Source organism: Symsagittifera roscoffensis, chromosome 5 (genome assembly GCF_963678635.1).
Source record: "Symsagittifera roscoffensis chromosome 5, txSymRosc1.1, whole genome shotgun sequence".
NCBI classification, from domain to species: Eukaryota; Metazoa; Xenacoelomorpha; order Acoela; family Convolutidae; genus Symsagittifera; species Symsagittifera roscoffensis.
The window spans coordinates 47,783,327-47,804,594 of record NC_087066.1 but is presented as its reverse complement, the minus strand read 5'-3'; the positions used below and the strand labels follow the sequence as shown (position 1 = coordinate 47,804,594).

Here is a 21,268-nt window from a genome sequence, read left to right as displayed (position 1 = left end):
TCAGACCCGGCTCGTTGTCATTCACAGAAATGCCTATTTGAGGGCCTAGCTAAGATGCTTAGCTTTCCAACAAATACTCTAAGCCCTGAATTTTAAACTGCTTCTGCTTTTTACGGGGACTGTTTGGACCTTATGACACTTCTCTGACGCCTTCTGATTAACTGGCCAATCGACGCCCTAAGAACCCCGATCTACGGTTTTTTTAATCCAGCGATAAGCTAAATATCAATTTCATCAATGACATGTCAAAGTTTCATCCCTGAATTTCTAGTTAATGTGAAAGCAACGCCAAAAACGTTTAAAAAACTTTGTTTGTTTCCTCGCTTGAAAAGTAAACGTTGCTTTTCCGACGTTCCGTGGCTGGAGCAACCTTTCCGTCATCGTCTTTCTGTTCGAAAGGGTTTTTGTGGTGGTCTATAAACCAACCAAAGTATAAATCAGCAAAAAATACGTTAATGTTGAATACTATTCATGTAACAATTATGGGATCTCGTTAACTATTTCTCCACTTATGATACCTAATAACAAATCTCCAATAGTTCAACGGTTAAGCACATGAAATTTTGAACATAGTAACGGATACCCCACCGTTTGTGCAAAAGGGAGGAAATAGTCAAAGATCTCAATTATGTAGCAGTTGCGAAAGTATTTCAAGTTTTATTGATGACGTAACTTTCTCGGCTTGCTTATATACGGGGAGGGTTCTCATGCTTAAAGGACCGAATGCTTGAATAATTTCAACCAATCAAAATCGCTAAGCGTTTCTATTGGCTAAATGCCTTTCTCACAATATCGAAGTCAATATTAACAGAAAATGTATTAAATCAGTGGAAAATAATCAAAAACATTACAAATTGCGGGTTACAACCGCATTACTATTCAGATAATCATCAAGATTAATGAGTTCAAAATCATGAGAAATTTTCAGTCTTGAAACTCATCTGCTTATTATCTAATCGGTCAATATTAACACTAATGGCCTGGATTTATTTTCTTACTTTGAGATTTTCGCGATTTATTTTTAGGTTTTGAATAGTCAACTCTGATTGGCTGAAAGTAAGCTAAAATTAATTTCAAGCATTCGGTCCTTCAAGCATGAGGGACGCCACCTTATATACTCTGCACATTTTCGGCGGTGGCCTCCCTCAGGCTTGAAGGACCGAATGCTTGAAATTTATTTTAGCTTACTCTCAGCCAATCAGAATTGAGTATTCAAAAGCTCAAAGTAAATCGTGAAAACCTCAAAGTAAGAAAATAAATCCAGGCCATTAGCGTTAATACTGACCGATTAGATAATAAGCAGATGAGTTTTTAACACTGAAAAATTCTCATGAACTTGAACTCATAAAACTTGATATTTATCTGATAAGTATTGCGGTTGTAACCCGCAATTTGTAATATTTTTGATTATTTTCCACTGATTTAAAATATTTTCTGTTAAAATTGACTTCGATTTTGTGAAAAAGGCATTTAGCCAATAGGAACGCCTAGCGATTTTGATTGGTTGAAACTTTTCAAGCATTCGGTCCTTCAAGCATGAGAACCCTCCCCATTTTCGGCTAGTTTATACGTCGGCTGAATAATTCGCAGTAGGTTTCCTTTGTGTGCACAAAAAACTACCGCAAAAATATTACGCTTATTTCAGTGTTTCCGCCTCAGACTGCTTCTGAGAAATCATATTCCATTTCGCACAGCAAACTATGTATACAAATTTTATCGAAGCAAGCAAGCTTATGAAGGAAGCTGGAGAAAACTTTTTATTAAACCTACAGCATTCTTCGTTTTTTCTTAAGGATCAAACCGTACACTTCCTCAATAGCAATAAGTTTATTAAAAATTATATATAATTTTACAAGCTATACAAATCAATCGCATTGAGAGTTTGAGAAGCGAAAAAGATATTTTATTTGCTTTATGAAGCAAAACATATAACTATTTGAAGTTTTACCAGATAACTATGCGGTAAAAATTATTTGTATAGTCCTTTCGTTTTATGAATAAAGTTTCATACCTTTTTAATCGTGCATGTGCGGCAGTAATAAGCATGAAATGGTTCAGATAAAGCATTTAATTATCTTGCAAACAAATTTTATTGAGTAAACTTCGCTCGTCTATCGTCAAACAACTCTGCCATTCTGATCATTGACTGGCCACCATACACCAAAATTTACGGTACAAGTTTGATAGTTTGATTCCACGAAAAAGCGGTGACCGGCAAATAGAACGACGTCCCGTTAAGACGACAACCGTTTTTGATGGGACTTTAAGACGACGCTAGACGCAATTCTCCACATTGCATTTCTGAAAAAATTAAACCCCTTAAATTCGAACTGCTCATTTTGCAAGAACTACTTTATATTTGTGGTCTTAATGTTTTGTCGTCTTAAGGTCTTGTCGTCGCAACGTCTTATCTTTTTTACCTCCTAGAACCCGAAAAAGCAATTATAGGATCAACCGTATAATCTACCTCTCCCGGGTTGACGTCCATAGAAGAAAAACGCCAATCATGATGTTTCATTTATGAAGTCTGGAAAAAATGCTTTTCATACTATATTTTAAGTGCTTTGAAAACTTTTAATGAACATTTTTGGTCTATTTGCCTGTTTTGAAGCTTTCTGGTCATAAAAAATGACTTAAATTTTTCGGTAAAAAAGGCTTATCATACAATCTTCATATATGGAAATTTTAAGATAATCATTTTGTCATCGAAAAAATAAAATTGTCGAAAATCACCAAAAAACGTGTCCGGATAACTTAAAAAAGATTTAAATAATTTTATCTCAGATAGAGGGTATTTTGAATCAAAAACATAACTTTAATTTTGTTCGGAAAAATGCTTATCATAAAGTTTTCACTATAAATGAAAGTTGTATGATATACATTTTTTCGTAAACAAAAACACGAATTTGAGTTTAAAAATTTTAAGTCCTTTTTTGGTTGCAAACTTGCTTTTGTGCTCAAATATATAGTTGAAGAAAAACAATTTTGCATGCAAAATTTGACTTTTTGTATTATAACGTAGTACAGGATAAGTTTTTTACCCAAAAAATTCAAAAATCAGAAAAAATTTTCTATTATTTTTTTGTTTCATTATAAAATAAAAATAAATTTGTAAAAAAAACAGGCCTTTTCTCTCAACCACCAAAATTTTCAAACTAGAAATTATCTAGCCATAGTTAAAAAGTTACATTTTTGGTTCATAATTCTATGTGAACAAGTTAAAATTAACTCAAATGGCTACAGTCACTAAATACAGTTTATCTGCGTGGTAATTGACAGTTACACTCCGGGTTTTCTGATGACAAAAAGTCCGTGGTTAGTTTTTCGGATGAAACGGATAATTTCAAAACAAAAAGTTTTTGTATTTTCATTTATGGAAAAAATGCTTGTCATACAGTTTCATAGAACGGAAAAATGCTTATCATACAATTCCATAGTATGGAACAAATGCTTAAATGCTTATCATGCTATACTGATGAAAAAGCTCAAATTTTATTTCCAGAGTATGGAAAAATTGCTTTTTATAAAAATTTATAGTATGGGAAAAAAGCTTACTTTGCTATTTTCGTACACCTAATTCTACTCAATGAAATTGTATGAAAGAGTATGATAAACATTTGCTTCATATATGAAATTTGTAGGATCTGCATAAGCATGTTTTGTCAACCCAGGCTTGGTATCGATTGCGTTTTTTCTTTTACTAATTAGATCATTTTCTTTTGTCCTCGAAGTCAATTTCTGAAAAACGGTAGTTTAGCGAGCCCCTCAACTCGATTTGAAGGGAATTGTACAGTTTATCCTAAGTATGAAAAATGGCTTCCGAAGTTTTGAGAATATTTCAAAAACACAAGTAAACAATTGCAAGACATGACTTCGAAAATTTTGAGGCTTAAAAATTTTTCTTTAGGCACCCACCGTAATTTCAGGAACCTAACTATCATACTTGTACCAAATTTACCCTTATTCTCATAATTCTGGATAGTATATTATTAGGAGTGCGTTGGGGTTCTCTTTCTCCGAAACACAAATTTCGCATCTAGGCACTATATATTGTATACCAACCTGAACAAAAGTTAATCTCTTTCTGAGAAATACAAAATTATTATCTTCTCACCACTACTAACATATTTTGCTGGTTTCTGGATTGCTCTGTGGAACCTAAATTATAGCTTCTAATAAAATTATCGGACGTTTTATTTTCTGAATTAATTGTGATTTTGAAAAAGTGATTAAGAGTTGAAATTGCGAAAGAATTTTCAAAATTACATCCAGCTGTCAAAAAAGCAAATCAAATCGATTGCGTTCTTAGAGGTCAGACTTTTTACCATTAACTTCTTTCAAAATAATTCTCATTCAGCAGCAGTCTGCAGAATCGAATCAGTAGAAACACAAAAAACGCCGACAAAAATCAAACTTGACAATTTAAAGAACTATATTTGTTTAGTTTCAGCTTGAAAGTCAGAATTGTTTCACAAATTTAACACATTGCCAAATAAGTTTGTTACAAGATATAATTCTATCCTTCATGCTGAAACTAAATTTAGAAATACAGTGGTGATTCAAATTATAACCGGAAGCAACGAACAAAATTTAAAAACTCAAACGCGTTGTTTTCAAATTGGGTTAGGACTAGACAAAAGTTGGATAGAGGAAAAGTGGCTTAAAATTTCATCAGAATTTTTTGTGCAAATTTTTTGGAAATCACAACCAAAGTTTTAACCCACCAAGGTGTAATTTCGCTTTTTTTATTAATAAAAAATTACGCTGAAACTACCGGTATAATTGTATGAATTTTAAAATAAAAAATTTACTATATAGCCCAACAAAACTATAGGATAGTAAAATCTCAAAAGTTTTGTATAATAGATTATATTACTGATTGATAGCCAAAAAATGTCATTCTTTCCTAATAAAATCGAAAGCAATGCGTAAAAACAAAATTGAAACGTTTTGCGCATTTTTATAGAGATTTTACTCTCATATAATTTTGTTGGGCTGTGTAATAAGTCTCCATTTTTAATTTCTCATTTTTTAGCTCAGGTAGTTTCTGCGTAACTTTTGATTAACTAAAATAAACCAGAAAAGACTCATTTTTTGTGTAATTTTAACTAATTGTCCTAATCCATTTCGAAAATCTTAATCCATTTCGAGAAAAAAAAGCCTTTGAAGTTTGAAATTTGTTAGTTTGTCCAGATAATTGAAATCACCGCGGTAAACTTTTACTTTTTGTCGACTTTCTATAGTTTTTAACAATGTCATCAGCCTGGAGTGCCTCACTAGCTGGATAAGGCAACATGTAGTTTTAGTGTTATTAGTCATGCTAACTGGATGGTCATAACATGTCCTTGTCGGTAGTTGCTAGATTCGTAAAATTTACGTTATTTCATCCCAAGGCGCAACTTAAACGGTCACGTTTGAAGTGTTTTTTTTACTTCGAAATTGTATTTTGTCGTTCAATGTAGATTGTGATTGCATTATATAGATTGTATGTGTATAAGAACAGAACTCTTTTTTGAATTCAATTTTGATTACTGGATATTGTTACTTTATTTGACAAGCAAGATCATCAATTCAGGTGTTACTTCGACCATTTTCAGCAAAGTGAACGTGGATCTTTGTTGGAGGAGCTAGTGCAATAAAAAAGAAAAAACCGAAAGATATAGTGTTACCAGACAAACCAAATGAGGAGCCGGAACACGCGAACCCGACTCAACAATCGACACGCGAACGAGAAATAGGTAACTTCGCACTCCTGCACAGGTGAGAAAACGAGTGCCAAACAATCAAGGTCATAGGCGTGTGCCATAATAACATCCCCTGGGAAATAGTGGATAGACACTGAAAATCCAACATTTTCTTGCCATTAGGAGAAGAAGGGAAAAGGAAATTGCAAAAAAAATTTGCCAACGTGGAAATAACGGAACACCGGTTGACAACGATGCCACTATTGAGAATTTTGGAAGATACTTCCAAATCCCATCTTAATATGGCCTCCGAAGTATTCGTTTTACAATCCAGGAAGCAAGCAAGTTATGAATCGTGCAAAACATCACGCGACACTAAAAGATCTCGCCCATGTGTGCATTCTCGGAACAACAGGAGACAGATGGCTGCGAGATATCATTACGCTAAACATAGCAAACAGACATATCCAGAAAAAATACTAAAAGAGACATAGGAGCCAGCGCATGGTCTAGAAATAGCAATCTATTCCATAAAAAAGAAGTAAACTGGCAAAAAAATACAAGATACATTGTGTAACAAGATACGGAGTTGTATCAGGGAAATTGCTTCAAGAGAGAAGAGAAGTTATTCAAACCTAGATAGTAACCAGAACAATTCGAATTATTTGAGTAGCGGATCTAGTCCGCAAAACCAGCGGACAGAGGTGCGAATCCATGTGGCAGCTGCGGATTACAAGGGTCAAGCAATCCCAAAGCTTCGTGTGCCGCGTTTTGAAAAAAATGGAGCAACTGTGGAGGAAAAAACCAATTTGCACGGGTGTGTCAATCAAAAGGAACGCCCAACAACAAAAAAGTTTCAAAAGGGAAACAAATACCCTGGGTCGGATACGGAAGAACTATCCTGTAACATTGAATATCAGGATACAGCACGTGGATAATAAGGATCTGGGAGCAACCACTGATGAATTAATCGAAGGACAAAAAAGTTCAATCAAAATTGGGGAACGAACTGGAATTCATAATTATCGCAAACAACGGGAGCGTGGCCACAAAAAACTCTACATGAATTGCCGAAAAAGTGTTAGAAAGTGCAACAAATTTTTATATGATCCGGACGAAAGTCCACCAGCAGTAAAGACCTTTGCTCATCGGTCATTTCAACCTATGGGACGATGTAACGAACCTACAATCTGCTGGTCGGCAGGTTGAGAATGCTTACATCCACGTCGCAGACAACGCATTGAAATCGATCTTAGGAAGAAACTACCTGAAAAAACTGGGATCACAAAAGACCCAGGAATTATATGGCAGTAAAACTTTTGGTAAGATTATAAAATTATCTTTGGATGAGTGCGACTTGAAACTGAAGCTGGTAAAAAAAATTCGTAGGTCTTTTTACCAGGGTGGGATTCGCGAGAAACTTTCCAGCACAATCAAATTTCTACAAAATTTTACAGCCTCACACCAAAATGAAAGAGGTAGCCCCGTTAATCGACAGGACAAAAACCGGAAGAGCTGAAATGCGTACGAGATAACAAGCAATTCAGGAAATGCGAGAAATGTCCCAATAAATAATTTGTATCACCTATTGTCATTACAGTGAAGCGCGATCAGTTCATTAAACTTGCATTAGATTCCACAATTCTAGATGAAGCGATCCATAAAATCAACTACCAAGTGCCAAAAATTGACCTACCGATGCACTGCATTGCACAAAAGATAACTCGCCCAAATATGAGTCCACCATATTTCTCGAAATTGGACTTGAAAAATGCATACTCCCAGCTACCATTGGATCCGACAGTTAAGCACCATAATAACTCCAGCATTGTGGCGAAAGGCCTCAGGAACATACCAAATCCAAACGTTTTTTTTTCTGGCTTGACGGATGTGCCAGCTAACAAAAGCCTCTCGGGGTTACGGGGTAAGTACTGTTTTCTAGACGATATCCTCATAGTTACAAAACGGGCAAATGAAAAACATGTATCATCAGTAGAAAACTAGAATCATGCCTAAAAAAGTTTGGATTCTGAACTCTTCTCCCTTAACCTTACTTAATGCCAATTCATGAAAAAAAACATTGAATGGCTAGGGTTTAGCTTTAATATAGAAGGTTCGAAACCGTCAACTAGCAAAAAAGACGCGATCACTAAATTAGGATTTCGTAAAAGTCACAAACACTTACGATCATTCATGGAGTCAATTGAACACTTTGTGAAATTTCTGCCAAGCTTGCAAAAGACAGCACACCCCATTGACATCTGCTGAAATCCGGCGAAAAATTTCTTTGAACAGATATATCCACAGCAAAACATTTGAATTGTTAAAAGAAAAAGTTAGTAGAATCGTCTCGACAAACCACTTCGACCAAAGTAGAGAGACAAGGACCTTATGCGATGCTTCGCTTGACAGTCTCGGATGTGCATTAGAACAAAAATCAAAAATCGGAATCAGGCTGAAACGTATTTTCGTTTACGTCCCGCTATTTTAACATTTATGAACAAAAATATTCGACGAACGACCTAGAACTACTGAGCGTAGTATGGTCGTTTGAGTTTTTCCGATATTGTCAATAGTGTAATCACATTAATCAAAAAAATATATATCAATCCCGACTGACAAGGTGAATAGATAGGTTATTTCCATTTGAGTTCGAATTGGAAAATATAGGTGGTTCCAGAGTGGGCTTCGTTGATTATTTGTCGCGTACTCTGTAAAAAAAGCGCCTAAGCCATCGAAATTGAAGAGTTTGTTGTAGCGCATCTTGAATGTATAAGAAACGACATACGTGAAAACTAGGCAAACATGCTCAAGATAAAAAACCAGAGTGTTCAAAAAGTTGTAAAACATTCCAGAATGCGCACGTGGTTAGTAGCTGATCGAAATCGTCCACACACTATATATCCAGTGCAGATAATTCTAACTGCACAACTCAGAAAAAAATAAACAGAATTCAGAAATGCTTATTTCCAATAAACCAAAAATGATAAAGATTAATAAAAACAATTTTACTCAAGCAATGGCGATTGAGAAGTTTAGGGAAATCAATAGACGGGATAGAGATGATATGTACCCATGAAGACCATTGCAGATTCAAATGAATTGTCCATCGGTCAACTTGGTTGCAAAATACGATCAAGATGTCGGCGAAAACTCAGCAGGGAAACAAACTAGAGACTGAGATGCCTTGTTAACCTTTTTAGATGCTAAGTCAGAAACATCAGACAAGTTGACATTGACAGAAAAAGTAGAAATCAAGCTGTCATGAATTTTCAGCCGAAAACTAATAGACGCGCTGACAAAAAGAGACAGGATACTCCAAGAACTTAGAGACAAAGAAGAAGACAGATGCAAAACAATGGGCAAATATTATCACCAACACTGGAGAGACTACCACTGAGGTTATAAAACGTGACAATACGCGCGATGCTACGAGACGGATTCATCGACGTATTCTACGCAACACACCCGGGTCAACTGAGTAGTACATTCATTGCCATCCGAATGATCATGGTGGCCACACAGGCACCGAAATATCACCAGCAAGGCAGAAGAATGGAATCCATGTTTAACAATCAGTAAAAACCTGAAACCCCTGATTACAAAAGTAGGATAGAAACCTCTAAAGGAATAAAATGAATCCAATGAAAAAATTAAAGTAGATATTGCGGGCTCTACAAAGAACGAAAAGGTGAATGAAGTGTATATACTCCTAGCCATAAATTGGTTCTCAAAATTCCCTACAGGAAAAATGTTTTACCACGCTAATACTAGAAAAGCATTAAAAACTTTTTGAGACAATACCAAGTATTTTATGAGACTCCACGGCCGACCCGTGTCGGACGAGCATCTTGCCTAACGGGGAAAGCAATGACATTACATCGCGAAAACATTAATTGAAAAATCTAGCGGGGATAAAGGACCGTCCAGAAACGATGAAACAGAGCAAGGGGACAATTGACTCAAACATCTGAACGAAAAGATAGAAAATGGAATTCGGAGAGCAGAAAAGAGTAATCCATTCATCAAAAACTTTTAAAACTGAAAAATTTTATTTTTTTTAGCTACGGGGACTGGAGTATCTCACTAGCAGGATAAGTCAACATGTACCCTTGATGATTTTAGTCAAGCTAACCGGACGGTCATCAACCAGAGACTTGTAAAAAGCAATCGAGACTGTAGATCACTTACTTCGTTTGAACAAATGCGAGTCCTATGGATAGGAGGACCAATTATTCAGTGATAAAGATTTGATTCGAGTCTTATTTTGTAGCAGCAAAAATATAAGCTCAAAACTAATCAAAACTCGCTTCGGTGTTCTTCAAAAATCTGTTCTTGGACCACTGTTTTCTTTTGTTGATATTGACTCAAACCACGAAAACACAAAGATTGTGCTTTAAGCAGACAACGCTGTAGTTAGAACATATACACAGATACAAACTGTGCAATCGGAGCACCAGGCTGCTCTGAACAAAACAGCAAAATGGTTAAAACAAAACCAGCAAAAACTTAATGCAGATAAATCGAACACCTTAATTTTCAGCGAAACAGACCAAAAATATATCGAATTCGCAAACTTCGAGTTTAAATAACAGCCAATTGAGCAAAAAAAAATGTTTTTCGAGATCTTGAAACTCATTTAGCTAAACTGCTGATTTCTGATGAATCATTAGTTTCCTGGTATGAAAAGTTACGAAATTTTGCTGAAGTTTTCGCAGATTACGAAAAAGTACCAAATACCTTGTGAACCAAGCACCTTGTAAAAATCACAAAACTTTCTGTAAATCTGTTTTGCAGTATAGTGTTTTGGCTGACGCATCCGCAAAGAAGACCAGAGTAGATTCTTTAGATGAAAATAGAAGGTTTGTTTTTCGAATTGTCTTAAGAGCGCGTAATCACCAATCAATCCAAAATCAAAGATCGAAAAAATAAATTGTTTTTTTTTGCTAGTTAACTCCAATTGTATGAACCAGTGAAATCAGTGTTTAAACTTCTCAGATGTGAAAATACTATTCCTCTTTTGAATAGGCTCATTAAGGATGAGGAAAAGAACGTTTCTCTAAGAAATGCGCTGTACAGCAAAAAACTACGAACAAGAGTATACAAAAACTCAAATGAGTCAATTGTTGTTAGGCTGAAAAAATTTCAAACATTAACCTAAATTATCATCCAATTTTTCTGGAAAACTTAAGAAAAATTTCCTCTCAAAAAATAAATTTACCATTATAATTTTTTAGACTAGTAGATCCTTGATAACGAAGACTTCTTGAAAAGTATTTTCTCTGAGTAAAGTAAAATCAAAGATTTTATTGTTTTTTTTCTAGTAATGTTACCTTTTCTCTTTTTGTTGAGAAATCCAATATCACTTGAAATCTGAATAGTCGCATACTCAAATATTGAGAATTTTTTCTCACCCAGTATTTACTGAATGATAATCCGCTGTGAGACACCTGTACATCGATCCAATGGTGCTCTCCTAGGCAGTGAATTTCTTGGCGTGGTTTGTAAGTTTATTAAACACCCACAATGGAATTGCTCGAGAACATTTTATCATTGCTATTTTTTGGTTTGTTTTCTGGCAATTCGAATCCAATTTGAAGTTTTGTTCGCAATTTTAACTTGTTCGCAATTTTAACTTGTTCGCGAAATTTAAGAAGTTGTCCGATAATATTGTTTAAAAAGACAGCTGATTTGTAGTTAATCCCAGTTTTTTTGGCAATATCGATGACCTTCAGCTTTTGAATTGGTCAAAACTTGAACATTTTTATCGGTCAAAAAGTTTCAGTTAACTAAGTGTTTGTAAACAATTTGATGGGTTGTAAAAAGCAGTGAGAAACTAAAATCCGACGTCGAAATGAACAGTTTTCAGGCTCGTTGACCGAAAAGTATATTGCCAACAATTTGGCATTAACCATAAATTAGGGGCTTTCAACAGTGCCGAATTTCGACAGTACCGAAAAAGGCGGGAAAATTTCAGAATAATTTACACGCATTTTCTAAAAAGCGGGAAATAACTGACGCTAATTATTAAAGAAAATCGCTCCAATTTTGGCGCCAATATGTCTGCAACTGCAAATTAAACAATCATTTTGGCGCCAAAACGTGTAAGCTGCAAATTTTATCGCTCAAAATCTTAAAGTTTTTCTTAAGATTGTAAGCGATCGCCGTTTAATTGTTGATTGCCGCATTTAGTATGTTGAAATTTGTTCAAATTTTCGGCACTGTTGAACAAAGTTTTCATTTTAGGCTCTGTTGAACAATTTTTCATTATCAGTACTGTTGTTTTTTGGCACTGTAGCACTGTCCCCATAAATTATCCGGACAAAAAGCTTTAAATTTGATAGTTATTGCACAAATGTGCGTAAATCTAAGCTTTGCCCCTATTTAAAATTATATTGCCGGATGTTTTTGAGCCGGATTTTGCAATGAAAAAATTATAAAAAAACAAAAAAAACGAATATAACAATGTTTTAACAAAACGTCAATTTAGATCTAGGCATTATGTAGAACTAGAGGATTCCTTCACAAGCTGTCCCTTTGGTAGTGAATTCAGCGGGGCGACCGAGATTCACTACTTTCTACAATCCCGAAAGGGTTGATTTGGTGGCAAAAATCCTGTATTGCTCTCTGTTGCTTGCCCCTTTTGTGTATTGCTCTTCCGGCTGTCTTGTCTACTCGATACACTTGAAAGAGTTTCTAATTATAGTTTAATTCAGATGATTATACGTCTAATTACAGAGGGCTCTGAGTGGCCAGGTTATAATCTAATAATCAAATCAAAAGGAAAAGGTCTGCAATTTATCAGCATAAATTGCCTTTTTGCTATTAACTTCCAGCTAACTTCACGAACACTGAACTATTCTCTCCCTAGAGAATCTCTGACGAGAAGCAACTATCTACTAATTCTGCTCAGTTGTTCTCTTACTCCGAGAACCAATTACCTGACTAACTACCAAAAATTGTTCTCTCTAACTGACGGAGAACCAACTATACTCTCTCTCAGAATCAATTGCTCTCTTCTCTGACTGAGAACCAACTACTCTCAATAGTAGTTAACAACTGTTCTGACTCTTACAAGCTCTACGGTACCCTCCAATTCCTTATCTTTCCTGAGTTTTAGTAGTGTCACCCCATTCCCTATTAGTCCTGACATCGGCTGGAATCACCCGTCCGCACATGTTTTAAGGCTATATCCCTCCCCCTGTCACTTCTGCCACGTGCAAACTTCGGTTTCTTATATCAATTTTTTCACGCTTATTAATTACTCGGTATGCGGTAGCTGTCACAATTTGACCAATCAAACAAATGTTATACGATCCAATCAACTAATTCCTGACCTCAGTGACTTCAGCCCTCGAGTTCAACTAACCTGTAAACCATGCTATGTTTACCCAGTAATCCTCCCAAGGTCTTTATTTTAAATATTCCGTTAACGTTCCGACCTCCTAAGGGTAGGGGTAGACCCTTTTCATGGGTAGCTAATTCATTCCAAGCATCTAAAATTTCCATCTGTACTCCATTCCGGGGGAACTTAGTTTGTCTATTAGGGGTCAAGTTAAACCAAAAAATCACTTCCAGAGAGCCAAGTAAACTCCCCGTTCGTTCATATTATTTAGGAGACTTAATTCTTTTTAGTCTATTTGAATTGCTATTAAAAGATCACTCACCAAGCTAACCTGATTACAATGTTTACCAAGTCCAATTTTAATTAAATCCACTACTCCAAGGGTTACAGGGGTTTGGCTGGGGAATACGCCACTTTCCGGTGTTTATCTCGTGGTTTTCCATGCAAGTTTGGGGTCAAAACGCCCAAAAGTCAACTTAAGGTCACCCAGGGGTCAACCGGGATCACATTTCCATATTTGGGTTCAGAATCCCATGGGGGTTTTAACTACCAAGTTTCATTCATATCCCATCAATACTTCACAAGTTATCCCATTCCTAAGATCCATTATCACTTCTTCCGGAAAAATACTATTAACACCGGAAGGAGTCGCCGGAGGGTTTTCACTCACGAGGGGTATTTTTTCGGGGTTCGTATTTTATGCCGATTGCCGCAATAAAATCATTATGCCACCATTCATCATTTCGCGTAAATTGCCTATTTTCGGTCTAGGGGTTGCTTTTTCAAGTGCTAATAGCTTCCGATCCAACCGCCGGACTTGGTTCAAAGTAAAATACAAGATGTATCTTGCCACTACCTATCATCCCTCCAAGTTTCAGCTCCCTGCATTCGTTGGAGGCCGAGAAACGACTTCCGGAAGTTAGGGGTGGGTTTGTTTACTTTGGGCATAAAACCGGAAGTGGGGTCTGGGGTTCCAAACTTAAGCTTCCCTCAACTAGGCCTACAACATGCTAGAATTTGAGCCGATTCAAACCGCTAGTTACAGAGTTCTGACAGGGCGATTTGCACTTCCGGGAACCGTTATCACTTGGGGCCGGGGGGTCCGAAGGGTCTGGATTTTTGCATGACCGAGTCAAATTATCTCTATTATCCGTCCTATGAGTTTCATAAAGCTAGCCCCGGTAGTTTCCATTTGATGGGTTTGCAAAATCGGTACCGTTTTAAAATCCTGCTTAGTCTCTGTTTGTTTTGGTCGATTTTGCAACTTAACCAATTGTTTACTCTGATACTTAGCTTACTGACGATTCAATCTTACGCTCAGGTTACTATAGCACGTATTACAGTAGAATCACCAATTCTACACATAATTTATACAAAAAAGCCAAAAACTGGCAAAGAAAGATCATTAAACTGAGCAATTCTTCAAACCAGCCTTCAAATTAACAATATTTCATGACTTTTTCAGTAAATGTTCGGCTTGAAGTTCCTAATTTTACGAGTCGGCTTGAAGTCCCACCGGCTTGTTGTCCGGCACCCCTGTCAATCAATCTTGCATCCCTTTATTGCGTTTTTTTGTCTGCTAAAAGGCTCATTTTTTTCTTTTTTTAAGCTTAAAGCTTGGTCTGCACCAGAAACGGGAAATACTGGTTGATGCGTGTTTAACTGCTAAAATTCCCCTCTTTGTATTTCTCAGAAATGTATTTAAAACCATCATTTTGCGTTTTGTATTTCTCAGAAATGTACTTCGCATGTTAAAACAATCATTTCGCATTGTCAATTTCTCAGTTGTCTTATGAAGTTCCATCAAAACCGGTTGTTTCTATAGACAGAAGCTATTCGACTACAGTGCTGATTTAAATTAATCGGACAAAACGAGCTAAACTTTAAATTTAAAACGCGTTTATCTCTAATAGGGTAGAGTTCAGGTAAAAACTTATGAAGAAAAAATTTGCTTAAAATTTTAGCAGAATTAATATGGTGTAATTTGGTTTGCGAATTTCGGGCGCAAAATTTTACCTCTGCGCAAAAATGAGGTGTCTGAATACTGACGTGTCTGAATACGCGGTTGTCTAAATACTGCTATGTAACCATTAAAGACGTTCCATAATAGTTATTTGAATTATTCGCAGAAAGCTCTTTGACGTTGTCGGCAAGAAAAATATTCAGGTCGCAAATTATTGCGGCAATTCTTTTTAGCCCTTATGGCAGCAAACTTTCAATTCATCGCTTTCCCTGTTAAAATTACTTTTAGACCTTGCAATTATTTTTTCTCTTCCAAATAGGATGAAAAACACTGATTATCTTTTAAACCACTTTGTGTTCCCCCGAAAAATTGACGCGAGAACTTCCCCCCATAATTTTCATTCATTCAACAAGCCCTCAGATAAAACTACTCACGATGGCCTTGAAAACACTTCATTTATATTATTGTTTTCGAAAGAGCTACAAGTGGCGAATAAAACTTTGCCAAACCTGATATCGGCGAAAAATAGGGCTCAGTTAGCTACTATTTTCAAGCGCTGGCATAATTACCAAAAATGGCCTTTACTGCAAGCCGAGCTGCTCAAGGACGCTATTGGCAGTTTCAGAGAGCCAGGAGACTGCCTTCCGCTAATTTGCGAGGACAAAAATGCACTGCTAATATTCAGAGTAGCATCATCAGAGGAAACTGACGCCATTTTGGTGAATGCAACACAATTGTTGTTGCCAGCTAACGCGTTCTTAAACGACAAAGAGTGTCCAGTTCGCAACTTACCCGATGGGCCGACGTTTGAGGTTCCGCGAGAAAAGGTGAGATCTAGAGCAAAGGCAACAACTCCTTAACTTCAAATCCTGAAAATAAACCCCTAAACATGCCGGATTTGACATTCGAATGCTCAAAAAACTTCCCCCTCGTTTCACCACCTAAATTGCAAATGGAAACAAGCCAATACGATAGAAAACTGCTTTGCTCTTTTCTTTCCCCGACCTGCTAATTTTTACACGTAAAATGTTAGAGAAAAAAGCCACTTGTTTATCAAAAAACTGTCGTGACTCAAAAGAGATAATTTGCTATAAAAAAGGTAATGCGCGTGAGTTTTCAAAAGTCAGAAACCTGGTTTAATTTAGCTGTTGATCAGACCACTCTCGAAATAGTAGTAAACCCAGGTGGACTGTTTCTCGTCGACTTTGACTGCGTCAAAGAAAACCTGCAGGGCTCAAAGCGGGTCTTTTCAAGTATACTCCCTTAAATTATAAAAAAATGAAATGAAAATTTTTATAATATAACTGGAACACTGTTACCAGGAAATGCACTAAATTATTATGAGACTGGTGAAAACGAACCATTATTACTTAATTGAGCCTCAAACTGACTTTTTCTCCAATTTTCGCCATTTTTCAGTGCATAAATTTCATTAAAAGGATTATAAATGCGTTTTTAATTGTCGTCAATTTCTCATCTTTGCTACTTTCTAGCTTGTTTAAACGCACGGGATATCAGCCCTGCATTTTTAAGTAAAACCAGTCAAACTTTGTTAGAAAAATTTACATTTTCATTGTTTATCAATTAGGGGGGTATAACTGAAAAGACCCTCAAAGCCTCCTAGTTATGATTAAGAGTCGATGGACGTAATATAGGCTGTGAAGATCTGGAAAAGTCTTGAACTGTTTTTTTTTCAGAAGAAGTCTTAAAATGCTTCAACGACCAAAAATATGCATTCATACTTAGGTACTACTATGGGAGCGAGGTCTCTTTTTAGACCACCGCGTATTCATACTCGTCAGTAAGCAGACAAATACTGTATGAACCAATCAGAATTGATATTAGAAAGCAAATTTACGAACTAAATAGTTATTAATTATTCATTTCTTCCTTGTCTCCATTCTGATTGGTTAGTACAGTATTTGTCTGCTGACTGACGAGTATGAATATGCGGTTGTCTAAATACTGCTACGAAACCAACACTTTGATGGAGTGGTCCCTCGAAATGCAAACTGATAGACAAGTCCCGCATGCATTTCGCATGTTATAATTTTGAAAAACAATTTGTATAAATAATTCATTTCAAAATCTTGCAAAATGTGTTCAGTCAGAAGTAGTATTGTATCGTGTCCCGGATCCTAAGGGGGGGGGGGGTCCTTCCTAAGGGGGGGGGGGTCCTCACGTAAAGCAAAATCCTAGGAAAGGGGTCCTTAATTTTTTGGAGGACCGCTATCCTAGGATTTTGTAAACGAAAGAAATTTTCCACCCAAAAAGCAGAAGACCCCCTACTTAGGATCTTGCTAAGTTTAGCTCAACAACAAGGGACACGATACAAAATTCTTTCTAATTCCAATTTTTGGGGTCCTAATTATTGGTCCTGGTTAATTATATGAATCATATTAATTGTTATATTTGTTTCGGGCAAATGAACTTTCGACCTAGTTGAAATTTGTTAGTGAACGGGGAATTGACTTTTATGGTATATAATAAAATGCGCCGGCCAATTTGGCAGCGTAGCTTAACTGTTGGCAGCAGTAAACTAATTCCTTAACTTGACCTAAATTTTATGGTGAAAAGGCAGTAAATTGAAATTACTCTCCAAGGGTGGCGGCCGTTTCTGGGCAAAATATACCAAATGATAAATTTGTCAAATTTTGAAATAAGAAAAATGAAATTAGAGGGAACTTGGTGTTCTGAAGATATTGATAATGAACATTTACAATTAAGAGTGTTTTCAACCGCAGAAAAAAACTCATTTTTCAAATTTAGTAATGAACGCTACGTCGTCTTCCTCGAAAGGGCAAAGGAAATTTCAAAGAAAGAATACGAGTTAATTTTCAAAGAACAATTTCATTTGAGTGAGCTTCAACAAATTTCTTGGTGCATTTCTACAAAACAAAAGTATGGTACTGTGAGCGATTTGAATTTTGCTGATTATGAAAACGTATTCGACTATTCGTTTGATTTTACCTCAAAAAGGGTTGATAAAGACTTGGAGAGAAAAATCCGTCTATGTTTCAACAAGCTATCAAAATACAAAAAACTTCCGGTGGTTTATTTAATTATTTACCACCGTTATCTTAATGAGACTACATGGTATTTGCAAGGTCACTTTTTTTTCCATTGGCTTGAAATTCGGCAGGTTGGAGAGGTGTTGGAAAAAATAAACAATGAAATTGCAAAAAAGCAGAGTAACTCCTATTGATTTGAAAATAATTCACGAAATTTATACGTCTTTGAAACAAACTTATCCTGATAATTCTAACCGACGCAACTATTTTCTAGCTGCATGTTCTCTGTTTTTTGTTAGTTCTGATAACCTTAACTACGACATTTTAATTAAGTTGAGACCTTATGGTGGCTTGATTGGTATTGATAACTCTTCCTTGGACAAATACTTGAAAAACTCCAAAATTTTACGATTGCACGCTATTTTGCACGATGCGGCCGGATTTATACACGAATTTTATCAACAGGGTCCCACGTACTGTTACATGTTGCCCTGGAACTGTAACAACAGCTTATTGGGACATTTGAGTGGAATAGCGTTCTGCCTTTTCATTAAGTTGAAAAAACCAGAAGTTTATCATTTACTAGAATGCTAGGCGAGAGATCAGTTGTGCTTGACGTGGAAGGCTTTCGTTACAAGAAAAACGCCTTTGTGGTTAAAGAATTAGCAATAACAACTTCAGACTACAGCGATCGACTCATTTTCCTACCTCCAGTGAATTTCAATATACTACCAAAGCTTGAACAAAAAGCTTACAACTGGTTAACAAATTATTTACACGGTCTCCATTGGGAAAACGGTGATTACCTTTACGTAAACTTGAATCAAATACTTCAGAGTTTTGTGTTGAGAAATCCCGGTGCCGTTTTTTACGCTAAAGGAAAAGAAAAGACAGAATTTTTGGCCAAGTACTTGGACCGAAAGATTGAAAACCTAGATGATTTGGGCTGTCCTCGGGTTGAAAAGTTATATTTTAAAAATTATCCAAGTTGCATTAAACATATTCCACACTACAACTCCAGGAATCATTGTGCCCTGAAGAAAACCAAGGTTTTTTATGATTGGTTGAAAAATGAACAACAGCGAGAGATCAGCGAAAGTGGAGACATACCTATCACCAAATTCAATGCTTTATGCGTGGATGACTCCAGAGGGTGATATTAAAATTTCATTAACGAGAATAGAGCTGATTGATTGCAGTGGCCAAATTGTTCAGAGGAAGGAGCAAATAATAATTTCCGAAGAAGAGTTGTCTACGTTGAAGAAGTTTTTTCCAGTTATTGATCAATTTGTATACTTCCAGGGATTCAAGTTTATCAGAAATGTTAGCCAGCAAGCGAGGAGTATATCTTCCCGAACTAGTCTTAGTACCCAAACGTCAGCCAGGAGTTCAGATGGATCTAAACAGCAGTGAATTGCCAGATGAGATTAGGACGATTGTGAAAGAGGATACTGTGAAGAAAATAATGTACTACGAAAAAACTGCAAATATCCCAGCAAACTTTGTTCTAGAAATGCATGACATAAATGATAGAGATTTTACACGTTCTGAAATTTTTTACTGTTCTCAAAACTAATTCAATTTTTTACAAGCTTCATTCAAAGAGAGAAAAAGTCTAACGCAGTCTGTAGAATAAATAGTTTCTCAAATGTCAGAAGCAACAACAGCAGTAGATGAACCTGACGCAACAATAGTAACAGAGTTTGTTTATAACGAGACAAACAGTGAAAAAAATTCATGGAAGTTTTGTAACAATGTAACTTTGCCAAGGTCTGAAGTAGTTTTTGTTGCGCAAATGGTAGTAATTCTAATTTTACTAACTTTCTGCATTCTCAAACTTTCTTTCACTAAATTAAGTTGCGAAGAAACGTCAGTTTGGTTCTCGATTTGATCAGGCTTGGTTGGTTACATACTACCAAACCCAAGAATATGAATAAAGTGATTGATACTTCGACAAGAATTTTTATGGCGATAGTGGGACCTTCAGGATCCGGGAAAACTGAGTTAATTTCGAAACTTCTGATGGGAAATACTTTTTACCCTAAATTTGGAACCGTTCTATATCTTTACAAAGAGATGCAATCTGCATTCTCAGAAAAAGTGTCTTCTCGCGAAGTGAATGTGGAGTTCATGAAATTCGACGGATTCGAATCTGTGAGAAAATTAGAAAATGTTGTTCTAGTTTTCGATGATTCATGCGAAGACATGTATAATGACAAGGAATTTGTTAGGTTAGCGACAGCGGGTAGACATAGAGGGATAGATGTAATATATGTCAAGCATAACTTGTTTCAACAAAGTCGATGGTCGCGTACGATTGATTTGAACACTTCACACATCATTCTGTTCAAATCGCCTCGCGACGTTCAGCAACTAGGTCTTTTAGGAAGACAATTGAATGTATCAAAATTTTTGAGAAACTGTTACGAATTAGCTACCAGAGACTCTTTTGGACATCTTCTAATCGACTTGGACCCCCGTACATCAGATTGTTTGAGATATTGTTCAAATATCACACCACCTGGGCCAACAGTTTTTTATTTACCCTTATCTGAAGCAGAAACTACTCCAATCAAAAATGAAAAAGAAAAACTTATCTATTCTGCGGCATATGGTACAACTGAAACCTGACGAGCTAAGAAGATTAATTAGAAAAACTTCAAATCGTGAGATCATAACACTTATTTGTGAATGTTTGCTCAATGTAGTCAATGGAAACGTACCCGTTAAAATCACAAACATCGAACAATTCGAGACAGCATACAAATACTTAATAACTCCAAAAACCAGTGTTGTCAAAAAACGTGCGATTATTTTGAGTAAAGAAGGCTTCCATTTAGTTCGACAAATACTTTATTTTTGTTACAAGTACCTCACAACTTAATGATAACTGCTGAAGAATTCATTCTAATTCCGAAACACTTATATGTTAAAGAGCAGCCACATGCTGCACGTGTTCTTCATGATAATAATATTAAACATAAAAATGCTCAACTGTCCTATCTTAACCGGCTTAGACCCCAATTACCTCCACAAACTAGTAAGACTACTGCAACGAAGGAAACATTTACGGATAATGTTGAGCCCCAACAAGAACAGCTTAAACTGTTAACGGACGATGAAGAAGTACCGCTCGAACGTGTTAAAGACGAAATACTAGAAGAGAAACACAATAGACAGACCGAAAGTATTTTAGGACAGTTACAAGTTTTAGAAGACAAAAAATTTGCTAGAGCAAAAACCGTACTTGAAATCATAGAAAATT

General features: G+C 36.1%; 1 protein-coding gene across 1 annotated transcript in view; it reads left to right on the top strand.

Annotated features, from left to right (window-relative positions):
• The first annotated feature begins 2,087 nt into the window (after positions 1 to 2,087).
• The window catches only part of LOC134846761 (uncharacterized), an 85,871-nt gene continuing 66,690 nt past the window's right edge, over positions 2,088 to 21,268 (top strand). The window contains exons 1-2 of the mRNA XM_063864152.1: positions 2,088 to 2,172; positions 15,159 to 15,819. Coding sequence (XP_063720222.1) covers positions 15,313 to 15,819 — 507 coding nt within the window. The 5' untranslated portion in view covers positions 2,088 to 2,172; positions 15,159 to 15,312. The remainder of the gene's footprint in view (positions 2,173 to 15,158; positions 15,820 to 21,268) is intronic.